The sequence below is a fragment of the Schistocerca serialis genome, chromosome 6 (genome assembly GCF_023864345.2).
Source record: "Schistocerca serialis cubense isolate TAMUIC-IGC-003099 chromosome 6, iqSchSeri2.2, whole genome shotgun sequence".
Classification (NCBI taxonomy): Eukaryota; Metazoa; Arthropoda; class Insecta; order Orthoptera; family Acrididae; genus Schistocerca; species Schistocerca serialis.
The window spans coordinates 428,783,556-428,806,226 of record NC_064643.1 but is presented as its reverse complement, the minus strand read 5'-3'; the positions used below and the strand labels follow the sequence as shown (position 1 = coordinate 428,806,226).

Sequence of the window (22,671 nt, the reverse complement as noted above, 5' to 3'; positions counted from 1 at the left end):
TCTTACAATTTATACCCTGGTTCCTAAATCTCTGTCTTACCATTATATAATCTATCTGATACCTTTTAGTATCTCCAGGCTTCTTCCATGTATACAATCTTCTTTTATGATTCTTGAACCAAGTGTTAGCTATGATTAAGTTATGCTCTATGCAAAATTCCACCAGGCGGCTTCCTCTTTCATTTCTTACCAGCAATCCATATTCACCTACTACGTTTCCTTCTCTCCCTTTTCCTACTACCAAATTCCAGTCACCCATGACTATTAAATTTTCGTCAAGGAGGAATTAAAAAATTTACTTCTGTGAGATATATGTACAGGAATTGTGGCTCAAGTTTAACAGAGTAGACAACAAAGCAATATATATAAAGGGCAATGCATGAAGCATTCCACTACTATAGCAGAATCTTAGTAACAGAAGTCTTACTAACTGAAAGAAATTCCATTTATATGTTATGCCTGAGGGTCAGACATCATGTTTGGTGGTGGTTGAGGGCAGGTTGAAGTCAGGACATCATGGACCAGCCCCAAGGACACAGGTGAATAGTGGCTTTGTCAGTGGGTGTCTGGCACCTGATGGGTATTAGCAGAACAGTATTAATACATTGACTGCCATGATGAAATTTGGACCATGCGTTGCTAAGCCACATTGAAATCACAAGTATTACTTCTGAAGCCAAACTGATTTTTTGCATCAGATGTCTTCTTTTGAAAGGTAGAATTAAGTTACTTGATAAAATGTCAATTTATGACTGATCTGGACTGATAACAGGCATGAGTCATATATGGCTCACATGGCCCAACAACAATATTTTAACACAATTATAATCTATGGCCATTTGAGTCAGATGTGGCTCACACGATTTAAAACCACAAGATGTATTAAAAAATCGTTTTTCAAAAAATGACTCAAACACTTAGTTTATTTGATTATATTAGCTATATACAACATTATTTACAATTTCTTTTTACATGGTCGACAATAATGTTCGTGAATAGGGACCTTAGAATATTCTACTTCTTCAACACAACATTGTGAATGTCACTAAAGCACTTGCTGCACATAAAACTGTCACATTTGTTCCATTTCGTGTACACCCTCTGCACTTTCTTAGCAGCATCCTTTCTTTCTTCTGTTCTTCACAGGCACTTATAACACCCCAAACATCATCTTCGACTGCTCTGCTTTGGTCCCTCTACTGCCACAAGGCGATGGCTTTTATCTTCATCGAATGGTTGTAGTGTTGCTCATGGGTGTGGATCTTTGGCACTCAGTAGCAGTAGAATCAAACACCCCAGAACAGAATTATTTGTATGCGAGACTTGGATCCTCTGTCTGCCAAATTGTACAGCACTTGAGCATTTACAACAAATGTTCCACAAAGGATTTAAAAAACAATCTTTCTGTACCATTTAATCATACACAGAAGTTAGGAATCACCATAGCTACCAACTGCAAAAATATTGAGTGCTACAATCATGAGAGTGTTCAGAGGTGCCACCACTTTTAAACCCACAGTTAAAACATTATCTGTGAGCCCTATGAGGCTCACAAGGCCCCCAAACACAACTCTGCATGTGAGCCAGTTAGGGCTCACGTGGCCCACAGTACACTGTACACACGAACCAAATATGGCTCATGTGGCATCACAACCTGAGTAACTGTGAGCCAACAATGGCTCATGTGGCAGTCAATGTGTTATGGTTGGCATTTATTGTTCAGACAATACACAAATGATGTGATGGCAAATCAGGTACCCACGATAGAAGCAATGTATGCCCTGCTAGAAATGCATGGACACCAGTGCTTAGTTCATATGGACACTGCCGTGACACAGTGGTGACACAAAGATGCTGAGGCAGCAAGGCAGCTTCGGGCTCCGCTACACTGTCAGCAGCAGCTGGCAGCCTTGAGTGCAATGTGTGGAGTTGAGCTGAGTCATGACATGGCCTCAGAGTAGGAGAGTTACCAGCAGCTGTGGAGTCTCCCTAAAAGTGTAGGAGGTGGGCAGCAAAAACTGCACACCGCCGCAATGACAGAACAGCGACTGATCATGTGGCCTGTAGGCTAGGCCACCAAGTAACCCACTTAATCAGAGATGCATAAGTCTCCTCCATCGAACTCAGCTTGGATGGTGGTGCTGCGGCTGACAGCATCTAAATCCCAGGGTGCGACTTGCTCTTGAACAGAGGCACGTAGACAGCTAAAGGAACAGACAGCAGACCAACAGAGATTCCTCCTCGAGACTGGCTGGCTGCAGAGTAACATGGGTCTGCTGAAAAATTAGTAATGTCTATATGAGACTAGCCCAAGCTTTCATGCTGGAATAGTCATTTCTTCACCCCAACTCATGCGACTGCTGTAGCCTAAGCATGGGGAAATTAGGCCATGTATTTTTGTTGCATCCATAATATGACACCTCAAGACTGCTCAACTTGGCCATGGGGTGATGCAACCAGCTTTTGGGTTGCCCCTAATAGCGTCACACCAATGGACTATCCTTGCTGTAATTCCGCTCAACTGTTACGGCTTGACCCACTTTCCTCCGCTCCTTGTATCGCCCAGGAAGGTATCTGAATTTTTTACTTGGATGTGCCAAATATAATTTTTTGTGGCCAAACACTCTCCTCTCCACAAACTCCGCCACAGATTTTGCTCAAGGTGTCTTTGGAAAAGTCTTTACATGCATACGCTACACTCAATATGTTACATACAGTGCTCTCAGTTTCTTCCTTACTTAGGTCTAGCTTGACCCAAATGGTTAATCAGCTTTACTTTTAATCCTAAAACATTATTTTCTCCACTCTGTCCACTGAAACTCTTATTTCAATAGGAACACATTTTATCCAAGACATTACTTACACACTAGCACAATCATTTTTCCATAATACAATCCCAAAACACACTATTATTCCTAATTTCAAACATTGCACATTACTAATCAGGTAGTCTTATTCTTCTATCACTTAACTATTTCTTACTTGCTACTAATTCTCCAGTTAATTGGTATCTGGTGTACTGACAGTTTTGGGAGGGGAGGGTAAAAATTACAGGTCTTCGCTTATGGTAGATGTAGGTTACAGGTTACATAGCATGTACTCAGAACCAGTATTGCATTAGAAGCTGTGACACTTACAGTCACAACTTTATGTCATTGTTTCTCACGAAATTGCTGTATGCTCTGAAACAGTTGTTTGACTCTGTTCCATCCCTTTTGTGACACCATTAATTTGTCTAATTAAAGTAGGAAGCCTGGTTCCAGGCTATCAGGTTAGGTTCTCAGTAAGCAAAACATCTAGCGTATTTTCCAGCCAATACAACAAAGTTCATTCACACGTATGGCAGTTGTTTCAGTGACAGTAGCAGGTAGGCAGAATGTCATATCCTTAATCAGTATTTAGCTGTCCCACGATTCCAAACTCATCATGCCCTTTGGCTTTCCATGCTCATAACAATTTCCTATTATAACTTCCGAAGAAAATATTGGGTAAACCCAATGCATGCCCACATTCTGAAAACAAGAGTGTGGTCATAAGACTTCCCTTTCACATTTGGCTGCTTCCGTCATAGCCAGAAGTAGCTGTACTTCACTAAGCTGCACACTGGTTTGAACCATCAATGGGCAGACAGGTCATAATACTCTCTCCTGGCATTATCATAGCTCTTCTGGCGACTTCAATACAAATGTCTCCTTCCATTCCAAAACTAGCAACATGTCTTGTGATTTCTTATAACTTTCCACTTCACTGGATAGGGGTGTATCTTGAAGCACTAATAGTGTGCAGTCATACTCGCCACTGGTAATCGTACCAGCATGTGTAATCTCACTCAGTCTGTGTTAAATCCAACTGTTGACATTTGGTAAAATAGTGACAAACACCATTTCGTTGGTTCCACTATGTGCTGCAACACTTCTGTTATCTCCCAATGTACTTTTTGTTCTATGGCTAGGAACTGCTGTGGCGGCAATGGTGCAGGAATTAAATGGTCCGTGTACTGCACAATAAACTGCTTCTTGCAGTGTTGCTACTTCAGGCATTGCATGACTCAGACTGTCTGGCAGTGAGCTTAGCAATCATACTACAACTATTTTTTCATCCAGTAAATTTAGTCAGTTCTGCACTCTAACCAGATAACTATTTATTGTTCCCACAGTACTCCTTACATGTCATGCCCATTCTACAGTCAGTTCTACCCTAGTGTTATTCAACACATCACACTCTAGATTCATCAGCTGTGTGGTATGCCATTCCACAATTACCCTATTTGCCTCTGTTACTACCTGTACTTGTTTAAGCAAGCTGTTAACTCCTGAACATCATAATTGCACACCATATAAAACACTGTTATTAGTAGTTATCACCCCTCTCATCTGTTTACCAGCATCTCTCATGTCAAATACAATACTTGAATGTAACTTCCTCTCAACGTCTTGCACAAAAGTCATAGCCCCCCTTATTCTCCTTGTGCTTTTATTAACACTTCCCTTTTCTTTGCTTTGCAACTTAACTCTGTAAATGTTTCCTACAATCTCATTTCCCACATATTGCAGGTGAACCTCAATGTCCACTGGTGACTAGTTAGTACGATGTCCATCTGTCTTAAAAATAACTCTCCTGCTTCAAGTGGCTGATTTCAAATTGCATCCACTACTTCTCCCCTGAAGAGATGTAGAATCACCTGGATGTTCTCGCTCGGACATACACCACCTGGGCTAAAGCAATTTGCGACATTCTCCCCCCCCCCCCCCCCCCTCCTCCTTTCAAAAAGAGTGCGTACAGAAGTCACCACTGCACTCATACTATTTGACAATACCCCATGACCTATTCTTACAACCTTCACAGACACTACTGCAAGCTCATAAAAACTAACACTTGATAATAACAAAAACAAACTCATGATATACCTGGAATACATTAAAACAATGAAAAACTGCCCCACACATTATCCCATAAACAATTCACGAACAATGTAACAATATTGTCAACAGGATAGTCGCTACTCGCCATACAGAAGAGATGCTGAGTTGCAGATGGGCACAACAAAAACACTGTCACAAAATGAAATTTTGACACACACACATACACAAATGCAACTTTCACAAACATAACCACAGTCTCTGGCAGCTGGAGCCAGACAATGAGCATCAGCGCACAACTGGTGAGGTAACCAGGTGGAGGTAAGGAGGAGGCTGGGGCAAGGAGGGGGAGGGATAGCACCCAGGACTGGAGCAACTGAATTACATTCTCCACCAGGGTTTTGACTACCTCTCATTGTGCCCTGAAATGAGAAACGTCATACCCACTATTCTTCCCACTATTTTCCACCAAAACGTTGCTTTGCTGCACTTTCTACCTTGTTCATGTACCAATTCATAATCAGATTCATGTAATTTCAGAGACCGTCAAACACCTACCTACTTGGAGGATTCTTTACTCCTAGCAACAACTTCATAGCAGCAAGGTCTATCATAACTTAAAATTTTTCCTGTACAGGTAACAATGGAAACATATATACTATAGATGACAGCAAACATCTCCTTCTCTGCTGTCTATTAATTCTGTTCCACGTTACTTAACTGCCTCAATGCGTATCCCATCCGGTGTTCCTTGCCATCCATATTTTGGCTGAGAATACATCCAGTCACCATCTCACTATAAATTAAACTGTTTCTCAAAACTTGGAACATCAGTACCAGACTCATTGTTAACGCTTGTTTTAAATTCTCAAACGCAGTCGGACAATCAGACCATTGAAATTTGACACATTTCATTAACAAACAGGTTAATGGCTCAGTAATTTCAGCAAAACTGTTAGTGAATTTTCTATAATAATTACAGAGTCCTAGGAATGACTGGAGCTGCTCTGTTGTCCATGAGGGTTACGAAATCACGTACTGCAGAAATCAAACACCCGCCTGCTTAATTACATGACCCAGACACTTGACCTCTGTTAGTGCAAAGTGACACTTATCAACACTCAGTGTTAAATGTGATGTACATAGCCTCTTGAACACACCTACAGTTGTCATAAATGGTCTTCCATGTCTTTAGAAACTGCAATTATATCATCAAGACAAACTATAAACTGTTTCAGTTTCAGTCCTCTGAGCCTTTGGAAAGTATCTGGCATATTCTTGAGACCAAATGGCACCTGACGATATTGATGGTGACCCAACAGAACAGTAAACGAAGTCTTCGTCTAGTCTTCCGTAACCATTTCCAACTCATGAAAACCACTTTTAAAAACTATCAGACAAAAGGTATCAGCACTGACCCACGTTGTCCAGAGTCTTCGTTATGTTCAGTATAGGTTATCCATCAGTAATAGTTCTTGCATTCAGGTATCTGTAGTCACAGCAAAATTTATACTTTTTTGTGTGTCTAATGGCTTTTTTGGAACAGTTACAATGGACTATAACTTTGTTTAATAATGCCATCAGCCAACTGCTAATCGATAAATTCTTCCATTCAATAATGGAAGAATTTATCATAGGTGCTTAGGGATTCTGTATGGCTTCTTATACACGGGAATGTTATTACCTGTTGGTTTTCTATATTGCATTACTGGCATTGCTGGTAATGGTCCACAAGGATTAAACAGACCTGTGAATCACAGCAACAAAGGTTCTAGCATTGTTTGTTTCTTCCCTCTAAATGCTTCACCTTTTCACATAACATAGATGCACTGACAGTTTGTTTATAGCGAAGAGGGGTTTGAAGGGGCACACGTTCACTAGAGGCTGAGTTTAGGACATAAACGCAAACTCCACCTGACACTTGATTATAGTCGCTACGGTTCCTGTATTGCCGCAAAGGGCAGGGGTCTGCATTTCCAGGAACCAGGTTTCCTGGAGGGCAATGCAGAAAGCAGGTGTAAAGCTTAACAGTTGCCTTATTCCACTGGAGTGTAATGTCATTGTGAGACTGGAAAGGCATCGAACATTCAATGAGGCAGTTTACACCTCAGGGTCACCTGCTGCCACTGATTTATTCCCTGAGCAGTCTATATCCATTGTGTCTGAGGGTCCGGCGAGATCTCGGTCCTCAGTGGATGCCAGAATCTCCACCTTATCCCCAGACGCAGAGCTTGTAGGTAGCGGTGGTGTTGGTGCCTTGGTCTTAGGGGTCTTCTTTATTGACTTTCCTCGCTGCTCCTTGGATTTCTCTGGCTGGAAGGGCTTTACTGATTCAGTCTCCAGGACTGAGGATGATCGTGAAGCCCTACGAACAGCTGCTTTTGGGCACTTCAGCCATTGGCGGGCATCAGCTTTCCCATTGGCTCACTCTTTGGGAAAATGTTGAAAAATGAAGCTCAAACCCTACGGGGGAAAATCACATAAAGGCTGAAACATATGAGACTCCTTGTAGTCGCCTCTTAAGACAGGCAGGAAGACCTCAGGCCTATTCTAATCCCCAGACTTGCAGGGGGTACTCACCTCACCAAACTTGTCCTCTAAACCTGGGAATGGAGTGACCCAAGGGACCCCTCCTGGCTCAGAAGTGGGGACTGGTGTTCCCAATGGATGGGGGGGGGGGGGGGGGGGGGGTAGGTGGTGCGGGAGCAACAGAGGGTGAAGTGCTCCCCACCATCAAGGGGGCAGGTGTAACCTTCTGGCTCTGAGAGCCAACTGGAATTTGCGGAACTGATGGGGCCACAACTGCTCTCATAACAGTGGCGTATGAGGAGGTCATAGCCACAGGATGTAGGTGCTCGTATTTTCTCTTAGCCTCTGTGTAGGTCAGTCGGTCCATGGTCCGGTACTCCATGATTTTCCTCTCTTTCTGTAAAATCCTGCAGTCTGACAAGCAAAGTAAATGATGTTCTCTGCAGTTGACACCGATGGGAGGTAGGGCACATGGATTATTGGGATGTGATGGATGTCCACAATCTCGATATGTGATGCTGGAGGTACAGCGGGAAGACATATGGCCGAACTTCCAGCACTTAAAGTACTGCATCGGTGGTGGGATATATGGCTTGACATCACAGTGGCAGACCATAACCTTGACCTTCTCGGGTAAGGTGTCACCCTCGGAGGCCAAGATGATGGCAACGGTGGCAACCTGATCATCCTTCGGTCCCCGGTGGACATGCCACACAAAATGAGCACCTCATCGCTCTAAATCGGCGCGCAGCTCGTCATCAGACTGCAAAAGAAGGTCACTGTGGAAGACAATACCCTGGACCATATTTAAGCTCTTATGTGGCGTGGTAGTAACAGAAACATCCCCCAACTTGTTACAAGCGATTAAAGTCTGTGACTGGGCAGAGGATGCTGTCTTTATCAAGACTGACCCAGATCGCATTTTGGACAAGCCCTCCACCTCACAAAACTTGTCCTCTAAATGCTCTACAAAAAACTGCAGCTTCATTGAAACAAAGGAGTCCCCATCAGTTCTCCTGCATACAAGGTGCCGGGGTGAATAAGGTTCGCTGCCATCCTTAGCCTGGCATTCCTCCCATGGTGTGGCCAGGGAGGGGAATGATTTAGGATCGTACTTTCTTGCATTGTACTGAGACTTGGAATGCTTAGAGACTGCTGGTGTTTGATCACCAGCAAGTGATGATGTGGTATGCTTCATCACGCATCATCTGCCCTGATGCCATCCACTCTGACCCGGGGCCCTCCCCACGGGCACCACCCAGCCACTGCAAAGGCCACCTGGCAGAATGGCCATTGCTGGGAGTCCCGATGCCCCAGAATGATGGGCATCTATTCCTTGGCATATATGTGGAGTTAAGGGCACAGGCATCAGCAGAGTGATCCCCGTGTTGCCAGGGGACTACAACACACAGGGTACATGGCGGCCCTACCACACCAGATTGGCTACCGTGCTGGAAATGAGGTGCAAAGAAGTCCACGGTCATTGTCAGCGCAAAAAGCAACACTGCATAGTGCATGGTGGAAAATGCATCCAGGAAGGCATCCTCGCCCAAGAGATGGAGAATGAGCTTGACTGCAGTGCGACGATGAGAAAGTGGGCTAAAGATCTCAAGGCACAATGGACACAATGCACCATGAAAGGCACCCTTCCCCTTCCCCAGTTGGCTCACTCTTCGGGAAAATTTTGAAAAATGGAGCTCAAACCCTACAGGGGACCATCACATAAAGGCCAAAACATGTGAGACTCCTTTTAGGCGCCTCTTACAACAGCCAGGAAGACCTCAGGCCTATTCTATTCCCCAGACCTACAGGGGGTACTCTTTAATGTACTTGTACAGGGCCTACCTGCTTCTGAAATGCAGCATTTTTATTCTCCACCTTGGTCAATCGCTTCCTGCATTGTTGCTGCCTGTTTCCAGCAACTGTGCAACCTCCACCTGACAATACAAAAAATATGAGACACAACTACAGAAAACATATAGCCTGGAAAACAGACTAATCTTTATGTCATATCACGGCCCAATGTGATTCATAACACTGATTTACATAATGGTCAAACCTTCTGCATGTACTATACATAGCTGGCACTGCCTTCACATACTGCAGCTCACGCCACCTAAGTTAAAGTACTGGCACCTCACCAGTCTCAATATCATTCAAATACCACTCACTACAATTACCTCTGAACTGAAAGAGATCTGCAGGCTCTTGCATATTCACATTTGTCACTTTTAAATTTCTATTGATTTTCTGTTTACTGGTTATGGCCATAACACAGAGAACAATAAAAGTCAAAACAAAAGTGTCACACACCAACCTGTAGTGCTGGACTGCAAGCTGTGGTTGAAGTTGCAATGCTGAGCCAGCTACCGTTCTTACACCAGACATAACAACCAAGAGCAAACTTTCCATTGGATGTTAGTTGAGAACAGGTCGAAGTCAGAATACAGTGGACCACCACTCCAGGACATGGGTGACTAGTGGCCTGGTGGGTGGCTGCCTGTCTGATGCCCAATGGTCATTAGTAAAACAGCATTAAATAAAATAAAAATAAAAAAAAATTATTGTTCAACAACACACAGATGAAGTGATGATCCCAAGGTGCCTGCGGCAGCAAGACAGAAGCAATGTACACCCTGCCTCGGCAATGTACACCCTGCCGCGAGTGCAATGACACTAGCATTCGGTCTGCATGGATGCTGGTATGAATGACAAGGGTGGTACAAGGCTGCTGAGGTGGCGGGTGGCTCCTATCATCAGCTAAACTGCCAGCAGCAGCAGCAGCAGCATCATCAGCAGCAGCAACAGCAACAGCCGACGACCCTGAGTGCACAGCACAAAGTGACATTGAGTCACGCTGTGGCTTCCGGACAGGAGAGCGTGCAGCAACAGTGGAAAATGCCCACAGGAGCAAGCAGTAGGCAGTGGATAGGCATGCATGCACGATGATGGAAGAGCGGCTGCACATTTGGGACAGTAGGGTACGCCACCAAGTGACCCACTGATTGGTATCGCTAAGTCCATCCCATCGGACTCAGTATGGATGATGGTGCTGTTGCTAACAGTGTCAAAATTCCCAGGGTGAGACTTGCTGTTCTGCAGAAGCATGTAGACAGCTAGAGGAGCAGATGGTAGATCAACACAGCCCCTCCTCCGGACTGGTCAGCTGCAGCTTAACATATCTCCACTGAACACTAAGCAATATTTATACAAGACTGGCCCTTACTTGTTATGCTACAGTACTAATTCCTTTGACCCAACTTGCCAAATTGCTGTGGACTGGACACAGGGAAATTAGGCTATCAGAGTAGTCGTGGTTCATCTTTTTGCTTCATATGTAATATGGCACCTCGGACAACCCAGCTTGGCTGTGGGGGTGAGGTAACCAGCTCATGGTGCACCCGTAATATGGTGACATCAGCAGAATTCCCTGGTTGAAATTCTGCTCATCTGTTATGCAGATAGTTACACCAGAGCATCCAAAAATTTAACAGGACATAGAGGATGCTCCACTGAACAATTTGAGGTAGGGAACCTGGGGTCAGAGGAGCCACCTTAAGGAGATAATAGAAATAATACATTACTGTGTACTTTTTATTTGCATTAATTAACTGCAAATATCACCATTGACACAATGAATGTACCATTTGTACTGTATCTTACAAAATTTGCCGAAACTGACAACCATCAACCTCAAAGCAAGCATGACATTGCCGAACAAGATTCTGACACACACTGACAAATATGCCTGATGTCTTTCGAATCACATTACTGGCATCTACAATTCTGGCAACTAATTCCATCTCCGTATCCACTAAGGTCTCATACACATATGACTTTAGATATCTGCATAGCAAACAATCAAGAGGTTTCAGGTCTGGTGACCTTGCAGGCCAAGGCATAGGACTTCCCCTTCCAATCCAATGACCAGAAGATGCTGCACCAGTACTGCTCCATCACATTGCATTGTGTGTCTCCGAATAGCACTGATTAATGAATGGGTCTGTCAGTTCACAGCACGTTCTGTCATGGGACAATGTAAGAACGATACAACAAAGGCACTTTATGGAAAAGTAAACAAAACCTGCATCATGACTTCCTGGTAATCAGGCTCGTTCTCCTTGTTACCTTGCAGGAAATAAATAATATATATGTAAATAAACAGCACAGTGTGAGTAAACTTGTATGCATTTTAGTTGTAAATAAGCTGGAAAACAGTAATATTAGACAAAGCGGTACATGAGTTTACTTCCATATCTCCCAGGTTCCCTACCTCAAACTGTTCAGTGGAGCATTCTCCATATCCATCACGCTCTTACAGAAACACTCTGTATTTCTTGTTACACCAGGCCACTGGTCGTGCCCAGAAACAATGTTGATGCTTGAAACATTAATTAAGCCGGAGATGCAGGCAACGGGGGAAGTGGTGCAAGTATTATGCCATGAGGGACATTCATCTGGCTTCCATGGGACCTTTGTAGTAATCTAAAGCATCATGACAGTGAGGACTACAGGAATATTATTGCATATCACCTGCATCTCATCATGCTTGATTTCTTCTGCAATGGTGATGGCATACTGCAGCAGAATAACTGTCTGTATTGTAAGGTCAGAATCATGCTAAAATGGTTTGAGATGCATGAATGTGACCTCACACACTGTTTAAACCCAATGGAACAAATCTCAGATGCTATTGAGCACCATAAAATCATTGTCCAAAATTTACAGACTTGCATGACCTGTGTGACACACAGGAACCTACCAAGGACTTCTCAAATCCCTGCCATGCTATTAAGCTGGTGTATGTATGTGCAAACAATGGAAATCCCTAGATGGAACAACAAAAATACGAATTAATATAGACTCCTCCTCATGCACGCACGCACACACACACACGGGGAGAGAGGGGAGAGGGAGGTAGGGGGGCAGGAGAGAGAGGGAGGTAGGGGGCGGGAGGGAGAGAGAGAGAGAGAGAGAGAGAGAGAGTGAGAGAGAGAGAGAGAGAGAGAGATTCTTACTTTCTCTTTAATCTATTCTAACTCTACAATCTTTTCTTTAACTGACACTTTCCACACCATAACGTTTATCAGGAATTTGATCTACAGAATACGAGACTCAGGAACCAAAACTGAGGGTAGCCAAACAAAAGAATAAATGCTGAAACCTATTTTCAAATGTTCCTTTACAAAGAAATGAACCGAAGTACTGGCCCAGTATAATTTCCACACCATTGCAAAGATGAGTGAAATGGATATTACTGTAAGTGGCATTTAAAAACTGCTGAAATCACTAAAGCAGAAGTAGTTTCCAAGATTCGATGGAAGCCAATCACATTCTATACTAAATTTGCAGCTGTTTAGCTCCCACTTGAACCACAAGTTACTATATATCCTTTGAACAAAAACTGTTCCCAGCAGTTGAAAGAAAGTACCGGTCACATCTGTCTAAGAGGGCAACAGAAACACAAAACTGTACCACCCAATCTCACAACATACAGGTTGTAGAAGGCTAGAACGTATTCTGAGTTCCAACAGTATCTGCTCCATGAGACACACCATGGTTCAGGGAACATTAGTCAAGCAAAACTCAACTGGCACTTTACTCATAGCTTTCCTGAAAGCCACAGTTCTAGGTAATTAGGATGATGCACTATTTCAACCTACGAAAAGCATTTGACTTCACACCTCACCGAAATTTATTAAGAAATTTATGTTTGTATGGGATATCAAACAAAATTTGTTACTGGATTGAGGATTTTTTGTAGAAAGGCTGCAGAATGTTATCAACAGAAGTCGCGCCAAGAATACCATGGGGATGGGTGTTGAGATATTTTGTGTTCATTTTCAATATTAATAACCCAGCAGACAATATTAATAGTAACCTCAGACTTTTACATGAAGTAGTTATCTATAATGAAGTACTAATCAGGAAAAAAACTGAAAAAATATCAAGGCAGAGCCTGGTATGATTTTATGTGCTAGATTGATAACTTGCTTTAAATGTATAGGAATGTATAAAATTGTGCACTTCACGAAAAGTAGATGTAAACTATCCCACAAAAGCCTGCTTACAAAGTTTTAAGAACGATTATTAAGTGAAGAATCTAGCAATAAGCTTTAGGTTCCTATGTGTAGCTCCTGCAGAGACTGTGAAGACAAGGCTAGACTGATTTCTGCATACGTAGAGGCATTTAAGCAGCTAACTTTACTACAGTTGTATGTGACTGAGACAGGAATAGAAAGAAACCCTAACATGTGGTGCAACACTAAGTCCCCTCTACCACGCCTTTCCCTGTGATTTGCAGAGTATTTATGTAGATGTAGGTACATTATAGTCTTGCATGTTACAACATATTTGCGTAAGTTAGTGTGTTACACCAGGTTAGAAACTACCAATGCACAGAGAAGCACAGAATGCAAATTCCTACAATATTGTCCACTGTTTTCTGTATATAGAATCATTATTCTTTTCAATGAAGGCTCTTCTGTTTCACAATTAATAAACATTTTCACAAACAATGAATGTTTCTTTACCGTTATTTTCTGCCCTGTATTACTTAGTTGGGCTAACCTCCTCCTCCATGCTCCACGGTCTAAATCCTACATCAAATATGTATCAACAATCATAAATCATTTTAATATACTGTCAAAGTTAATGTCATTAAATGTGATAAAAATAATTTTTCTGCAGTAACAAAACATTACAAATGCTCATCATTCAGAGGCTTCTTTTGAACACTCCCTCAAGTTTACATTGGTCCTACTCATGGGACTGCCAACTTCATATGCATTTTAACAAGCATTTTGTGTCCCGTGTTTCACTGTTGAGGAAAAATTTAGGTATCATCTGAAATTCAAAACATATGTTTAAGAATATTATTACTTTATCCTATTCTGTACAGAGAATACATTATTACAAATTTTATTGCAGGCAGAATACCAGCAGCAGTACAGTGTGTCAGGAAGTTGTTCCTCTGCAGCCTCCATCTGGTTTTTCTGATGGTCAAGAATTATCAGAAGCTGAATGTGATAGAGAAACCGTCAGAGAAAATGTTGCTGGTCTTCCTCTTTTCAGGCATGAAGAACTAGAACAGGAATTGTCCACTCTTGTAAAACGGTAAAATATAAAACAGGCTTTTTTTTCATTATTAATACCATTTACAATTTGCTCTCAGAACTAAGAGTATGGCAACCCACTTCTGGTACAGAATTTAACATGACCCTGACATTCTCAAATAAATTGCTCTCTAGCCTATCTGTCTAGTATAAAATTATAGGGTATCATAGTAACTGAAAATAAGGTTTCACTGTGAGATTACCTCTACACTCTAACTGGGCTTGAACGTAGAGATATTGGTATTAACCCTGACAATGACAAGACATTTTTAATAATTTGTGTTACCAGTGGGAAGGAGGTACTTTATGTCCTTCATAAAAAAATATTAAAAAGAAATCAAACTTCATTATTTTTGTCGTAACAACCTATGTTTTTAAAGAGCCACTGATGTGTAAGAAAAATCCAGAATCCAAAAATGTATTTTAGCACAGTCTTAGCATTACCTACACCCCTTTCAATAGTGTGTACTACCGAAGGGGGGGGGGGGGGTTGATGACCACTACAAATTTTGTTAACTGTTGTTGGCTTTTACTCACACTTTTCCAACAGATATTGATTGTAAGCAGGGTCCTAAATCTGAAGATATTGGATATGACATTCAACAATGTAAAGAAAAGACAGATTGCTACTTACTATAAAGATGAAACATTAAGTTGCAGATAGGCACAACTATAAGACATTTACATTAGCTTTCACCCACAGCTTTCTGTGACTTCATGGCATTCCGGTCCAAGCTGTAGCCGGAGATGGCGGTCTTGTGTGCGTGAGGTATGCTTGCTTGTGTGAGTGCTTGTGTTTTCTTGACGAAGTCTGTGGCTGAAAGCTAATGCGTAAGTGTGCTCTAGCTGTGTCTGTCTTCAGCTTAAAATTTCACCTTTACAGTAAGTAGCAACTATCTTTTCCTTACATTGTTGACATTCCAACCTGGAGTTTCCATTGTTCATATATGGGATTCATTGTGAAAAGTCACATTTAGTACTAACGCATAAATTTTTGGTTTAAGTTTAACAGAAAAATTTAAAACATTTATGGGTTAAGCAAAATGTGATTTCATACATATGTAACAATTGTTTTTGGATATACTGTAAATATTAGTCATCTATTTTGATAAAACAAACAGTCTTTCAGTTGGACAGAGCACATTGCATTTACGCCAGTAACACTCTACTTGTCCCAAGTTCACACACCAGTAAGATGGCAACATGACACAATTTTCTTTTGTATTGGATGTCCCATGGTCTTCGCATTTCCTGGTAGAAGTTTCAAGAAAGGACAAGTCTATCAGAATAATACTAAAACAGAAAGTATTACTGCCTCTCAAATGTTGAATTCGAGAATTTAGTGACATATTAGCACTAACTTAGCAATCCTATGCCTGTTAGCAAACTCGCACTACCAAGTTGAACGCAACTTGGACATCGCAATAGAAGTGAAACATGAAGACGTGGTATAGTTTCAGAAAATAATAACAGTGGCTATATATGTCTTCATTGACATTTACTACATCATTAGCTATACTCTGTGATGGCTTAGTGTACTATATACAGACAGCTACATTGATGCCATTCAGGCAGTAGGAGAGTTGTTCAGAACTTGCATCTGCATATAACAGATGGATTTCATACACTAAGTTCACTCAACACCATTCTTGTGGAGCAAGTCACCCAATTTGCTAACACATGGATGGATATTGGTGAACCTACAGAGTTCCAGTTGAAACATGGTTGCAATGCAATGCTTGTTCTCACTTGAAGGACCATCTCTATGGCTACATTGTCCTCTGGCACAGCCTACATGATCCTATAATAATTTGCAGTACTGTGTTGAAAGTAAAGAGGTACTGCTGTGCTCTCTTTCTCTTGGAGCTATGGGGTATGCATTGAAAGCATTGTAGGGTAGCAGATGCTAGTAATCTGGTTTTCTTCCAAACTCCTGTTGCTCTTTTCAGCCAGGAGTATATTAAAAGTAGCAATGCTCAGTACGTTAATGATATCTAAAGACCAGATTCAATCTAGGTTATTTGCTGTAGAGACTAATGCACGTTGCAGGATCAACTCAGGGCCTTTTGATTATTTTAAGTCCTCACTCTGTATCAATTGGTACAAAAAGTACACCTAATCTAATGTATCGTAATACAAGCTGAAACTCACCTCTAAAAATTCTTTTTTCATTCATTGCATACTTAAATTAAACATTAGCCCACAAAAAGCTGTCCTCGTGTCATTTGTACAGATGGGCGACTCCTCTGCTATGGCCACCTTGTTATCAATGGCAGTCTGCAAGCTCATCTCACATAACTCCCCAATACCCTTAAAACACTAAACATCTTACATGTCACTTTGTAAAGCAGAAGGTTGGTTGATTTGGGAAGGAGGAAGGTCTTCGATCCCATCGGATTATGGAAGGATGGGGAAGGAAGTAAGCCCTGCCCTTTCAAAGGAACCATCCTGGCATTTGTCTGAAGCAATTTAGGGTAATAATGGAAAACCTAAATCTGGATGGCCAGACACAGGTTTGAACCGTCATCCTCCAAATGCGAGTCCAGTGTGCTAACCACTGCGCCATCTCGCTTGGTAAAGCAGGTATTTTGTAGCTTTGCCATCTGGGTGGTAATTCTCATTCTATTGAATGCGTCTGAAGGAGTACACACCCAAACTGTGAGTGTGAGGCTAGCAGCAGATGTAGTAAGCCTTACATATTGCACCCATCCACTTACTTCCTCAGACCTGTGGTCACTGGCTTCATCTTTTTGGTTCTTGAAGTAATGCTACTGCCTATTAATGTGACATCTGTCCATGAAAAATCAAAGTCCACCTTTGTCACCACCATATAAGTAGTTTTGCTAAATGTTATAAATATAGTACATGATACCTCAAAGTTTTTCTTTCACATTTTTGTAGCACAGCACACAAAATTCGCTTATGTTTGATACAATTGCTTACACTCAGAGCCAAATAGAGAAATGAAAGCTGAAAGGAAGCAATTTTGCAACAGCTCGGGTCATAATGGATTAGGCATGATGAGACTACTTATCAGTCACTGTAATGAAAAGAGCAAGTATATACTAAGAAATATCAGGCATGGTGCATCTGTCAGCTAGGTTGCAGTTTCTGCTGCAGAACAGGGTGACAGCTTCAAACCAGATAATTCGGAAATTTACTTAAGTATTTTTTTTAAAAAAACCTGGTGGTTCAACCATACATGTCACAGGCTCATTTGAGGTATTATGTATGAAATTTAAAATAAAACTCAGTTTGCTTTGTTTTAACCATATGATGAAAGTCTATGAAATTGTTTCAGATATCGACAGGAACGAGACAGAGAGAAACAAGATTACACAATACATGTCTGAGCCCCCAAAGCTACATAGAATTCCATTGAGGCGAATGAGCTTTAAGACTTGAATCGCAGTGCTCACAGAATTCTCCTTCAGTGTCTTAACATTTCAACAGCACAGTGAGCTGTTTAGCTGATTGAGTATAGTGTGTGTATGTGTGTTAACGCAAAAACAGTGTGTGAAGAAAGTGTGAACTAAACAAGTGAAACACTATTTCATTTTGTACATGCTGCTGTATATGTTTCTGTCCAATGAACACCAATATCAAAATGGTGGAATTTATACTGACCTTGTGAAAACCAATGGATAAGATGTTGAGTGATTGGAGTTTTTGTAAAAAAAATATTTTGTAAACAAACTATATACATATATACATATATATTTGTAGCTTCTATTAATGAAGCATGATAAATGACTGCAACAACTGTTATATTATCTATGACTGTTAAAGAACCGTGACATATATACAATTATTAATTAAAACACTGTTATTAAGACATATATTCTATTCATGTATGTCTGTGTGGTGCAGGCAAAGTCCAAAATGTAGCCTCCTGTCTTACGCTCAGTTTTATTGCTCTTCAAATATTTTCCACAGATACAGAAGGTTACATGATCTAATTGTTGCTGTTAGCAGTAATGAAGAATGACTTTAATGCAATTCAGTGGTCTTATTGCAAGATGGTTTTATAACCTGATACCATATTTACAGCAATGGGATATTCAGGTAAATCTGAATAAGTACAAAATAATGTTCTTTTTTTTTTAGTATGGAAAAGAACTGAAAAATTTATTTTCTGTATTCACTGATTTTATAATAAAACTGAAAGAAAATTTTGAAAATTTACTTTTCAATTACAAATGATCTTCACAATCACTCTCGCCTTGTGACATACAGTTTACAGGGACCAGAAATTAATAAAATTATGCATGTTTATAACAGAACTGAAAACATACCTGTTGCTCAGCTTATATTTACTATAAGCAACTACAGGGTGGCAAAAAAGTCATTGGACAGTTGTTTAAAAGGAAATAAAAGCAACAGCAAGACGTAGTACAGAAAGAAGTTTTAACCCATTAACCTGTTATTACTAAATGGTGATAATTACGCTTTGTCAAGTTGGTATAAAATGCAACGACAAGCAAAACAAAGTAATCATACCAGTGAATTGTTGAAAGCATGATCAGTGAGACATGTTTACAGCTGTAGTTTTCTGAATTGTCACATTGGTAACTAAAGAAGAAAGGATTTTTGTGTCAAAAACATTTTATAAAAGTGGTGCTACTGTTATTGTTAATGAATGGGGAAGGTACTTAAGAACCGAACCACCATCTGGACAGACAGTGTACTACATACGAGGAGATTCGAAGAACATGGATTTGTTATGGATGTATCAATATCTAGCCACCTAACAACAGTCACAACTGAGTAAAATGAACTGCGGGTACATTTAGCTGTGACCCAAAGTCCACAAAAATCAACCAGACAATTAGCAACTGAGCTGTATTTATCACAAAGGTCAGTGCAAAGAATGTTACACAAACAGAAGTTTAAAGATTACATTCTACATTTACAACATGGGTTACTTGAATTTTGTGAACTGATGCTTGACCAACAGAAACCTAACCTATTCAATAAAACTGTGTTGTCTAACAAGGGCAATTTTATGTTATGCAGACACAAACAGACATGACTGGTCTTACTAGTGTACCAACAGTCAAAATCTTTTGTTAGAACAACCACTAAATCAACCTAGTGTGAGTGTTTGGGTGGCAATATGTTCATTTGGTATATTTGAACCATATTTTCTTGAAGGAACCGTGACACGAGATAACAATTTGGATATGCTTCATAATTACGTGATACCAGTACTTAAATGAAACTTTCCAAAGAAAAGTGACTGGTCGAAGGTCAGATATTGACATGCCTTCACGTTCACCCATGGATTTTTTCCTCTGGGGTGTCGTCAAGGACTCCGTTAACTCTAAAGCCTCAGTTCATGGTTTTGACAATGATACCACACTATGCTGTAGAGTATGTAGCAGTGTTCCAAAAAGGCTTCAAAAATGTATTAATGACAACGGAAAACAGTTTGAACATAAAAAATAATTTTATGTATTCCTTGCATTCAATCTTTTGTTTAAATCAGAGTCCAGTAACTTTTGCACCACCCTGTATAATTATAAAATAGTATGTATTAACTTCAGTGTTCGTAGTGAGACAAATGAAAGCAAACAGATTAAAAAAAAAGAGAAAAAGAAACATTAAGGTAGACATGGTTTTACATTAACAATTAGGAGAATACCCCAACAACCTTGGGTTATGATACAATCTCAATCACACAACACTTTAACTTATAGTGGCACAAACAGCAAAATACTGAATACACAAAACCATATCACCACCATCATCACAAGCTTGACAGACCTGTATAAGTTTGCTTGGTGTATCTCAATCCTCACTTCTGCAATGTGGTGTTTCCAGTTCTCTCTGTTCTTAGATGCAATCTTATTCAGTTCCCCATGAAGGTCTTCATTTCTAACGTGATTCAATCTGTTCACTGCTCGGCAAACTTATTTCAGATAATTGGATAATTGATTGGTCTTCTGCTATGAGAACTGAGTTCTCACTTCTAAAGAGCATGACATACTTTGTCATTATCTGGTGAAATTTAATCTTTTGGCAGTTTTCAAATGATGACTGACTGTGCCATATACGTGCTGGAATTTTAAGTTTTTGGTTTACATCTTTTTGATGTTGGTATCACCACCCTCGATATCTGAAATGTGACACTTGCTTAAGGATTTGGGCAGTTACTGAAATTTTACATCTTGCTGGCTCTTTCTCTTTGAAAGCTAAGATTTTTGTCATTTCTGTCGATACATGAAGGCTGTTTTTCCTACACAGTTCATCTAAAATAAATGGTGACTTTTTGCAGTTTATCTTCATCTTCTCAGATTATTGTCATTCCATCTGTGAACAACAACCAGATGATGTGGCATCATCAGTTCAAAGTAATCCCTTGAGGAACACTGTTTTCCACATAAACTAATCCAAATAGATATTATATAATGTAGGTTACAAATCACAACCCTTTCTCACTCCTTTTTCATCTGAACTGATCCCGTAAATCAACAGTCAGTGTTTATCATTACTACTATATCACCAAAGGTACTTCGTCCCACTCTTGTGAGATGCTGAGAGTATCCAGCCACCCTCAAATTGGAAATATCTGTCAATCATGTTAAAAATTTTCTTTTTTAAAACTGCTGTTTTAAATCAAGAATAACACAATTAAACATCCTCATAAATGTTTCGAGACTCCCATGCGCTAAAACAATGGTCTCAACAAGTCAGGGTTATATAATTATACAATCTGTCAGTGCGTGTGAGGAAAATAGCTTTAGTTTCTATCAGAGTTCATAACACAATTATTTTCACATTATCACTCTGTCACATGTATTACACATCTCAGATTAGACTGATCCCTGAGCAAAACTAACAAATCATCTAGATAACTTCACAAGTTTCAGTTCAAGTTACAGCAGTCATTTTTAAAAACAGCATCTCCTGCAGGATAGAAAATCAAAGTAACAACACATCTGTAATGGATTACCATATTCATAATTAATTCTGTTCCATATAATCTTTTCAGTGCCAGTGTGTGTGTGTGTGTGTGTGTGTGTGTGTGTGTGTGTGTGTGTGTGTGTTTGTTTTTGGGGTGCAACCTTTCTTGAATTTTTGCACCTAACGCTTCTTGTTGGTTCTTGTCCAATGCTTTATGCATGCTTCTGAAAAGTGTGATCATTATAGTTAAAACATTTTCCCTACTCTTGGAATTATGTAATACATTTATATCGGATATGAGAAAGTTCCAGAACATCGTTCTAGAATAAGTTATATCGAGTATGTTCGAGAAGTATCGATTGTGGTGACAGCTATGTTTGTGTATATATGCGTGAGTGATGAGGTGCAATAGATAGTCTTTGTGTGTCTTTTGTAAAGTGAACATATGTATATTTTAATAAAGTATTTTATAAGTAAAAGTGTGAACGTGATTCAAAAACATGGTAGCAGAGCGTGGTTATTGAAAAGAAAAGTAGAAGTTAAATATTATATTGTGGTCGTCACGTGTTATTCAGAAAGTTCGACATGGCTGATATAACTATTCCTGTATTTGATGGCGAGGACTATGGGAACTGGAAACAGCGGATAATCATGTACCTAAAAATGAAGAAATGCCATACAGTGACTATGAGGGCAAAAGTGAGCTCAGACAACGAAACGTGGGATGAAGAGGACTTGAAGGCTATCAACTATATTTATGGTGCAATCACAAATAAGCAACTAGAATTCGTGAGTGACAGAGAAAGTACTTTCGAGATCATGAAGAAATTTGATGAATTATATTCGAAAGAGTCTACAGCCCTTCAAATATTATGCAGAAACAAGTTGGACAAATTGAGGTTAAGTGATTACAGTGATACGGGGACATTTTTCAGTGCATTTGAAAAAACTGTAAACGAGCTGAAATCTGCAGGCGCTATAGTAACGGAAAAGGAGAAGTTAAATTATATGCTGCGAACGTTACCAGAGTCAATGAGCTATATTGGGGACTTAGTGGACGTCTTGAAGGAAGAGGACCAGACAGTTGAATACGTTAAAAGTAAGATTCAATTATTGAATGCAAAAACTGGAAATGAAGAGGTAAAATCAAATGCATTTCACACAGAAAGAAAATTGAATTCAAGAAATCAGGAGCAAGTATGTTATCGATGCGGCAAAGCAGGTCACTTCAAACGTGATTGTAACCAGGGAAGAACAAGTAA

The 22,671-nt window shown here is 40.3% G+C and overlaps 1 protein-coding gene across 1 annotated transcript in view; it reads left to right on the top strand.

Moving 5' to 3' along the window:
* The window catches only part of LOC126484903 (Down syndrome cell adhesion molecule-like protein Dscam2), a 505,795-nt gene extending 487,240 nt beyond the window's left edge, over positions 1-18,555 (top strand). The window contains exons 31-32 of the mRNA XM_050108503.1: positions 14,319-14,504; positions 17,805-18,555. Coding sequence (XP_049964460.1) covers positions 14,319-14,504; positions 17,805-17,856 — 238 coding nt within the window. The 3' untranslated portion in view covers positions 17,857-18,555. The remainder of the gene's footprint in view (positions 1-14,318; positions 14,505-17,804) is intronic.
* The last annotated feature ends 4,116 nt before the right edge of the window (positions 18,556-22,671 follow it).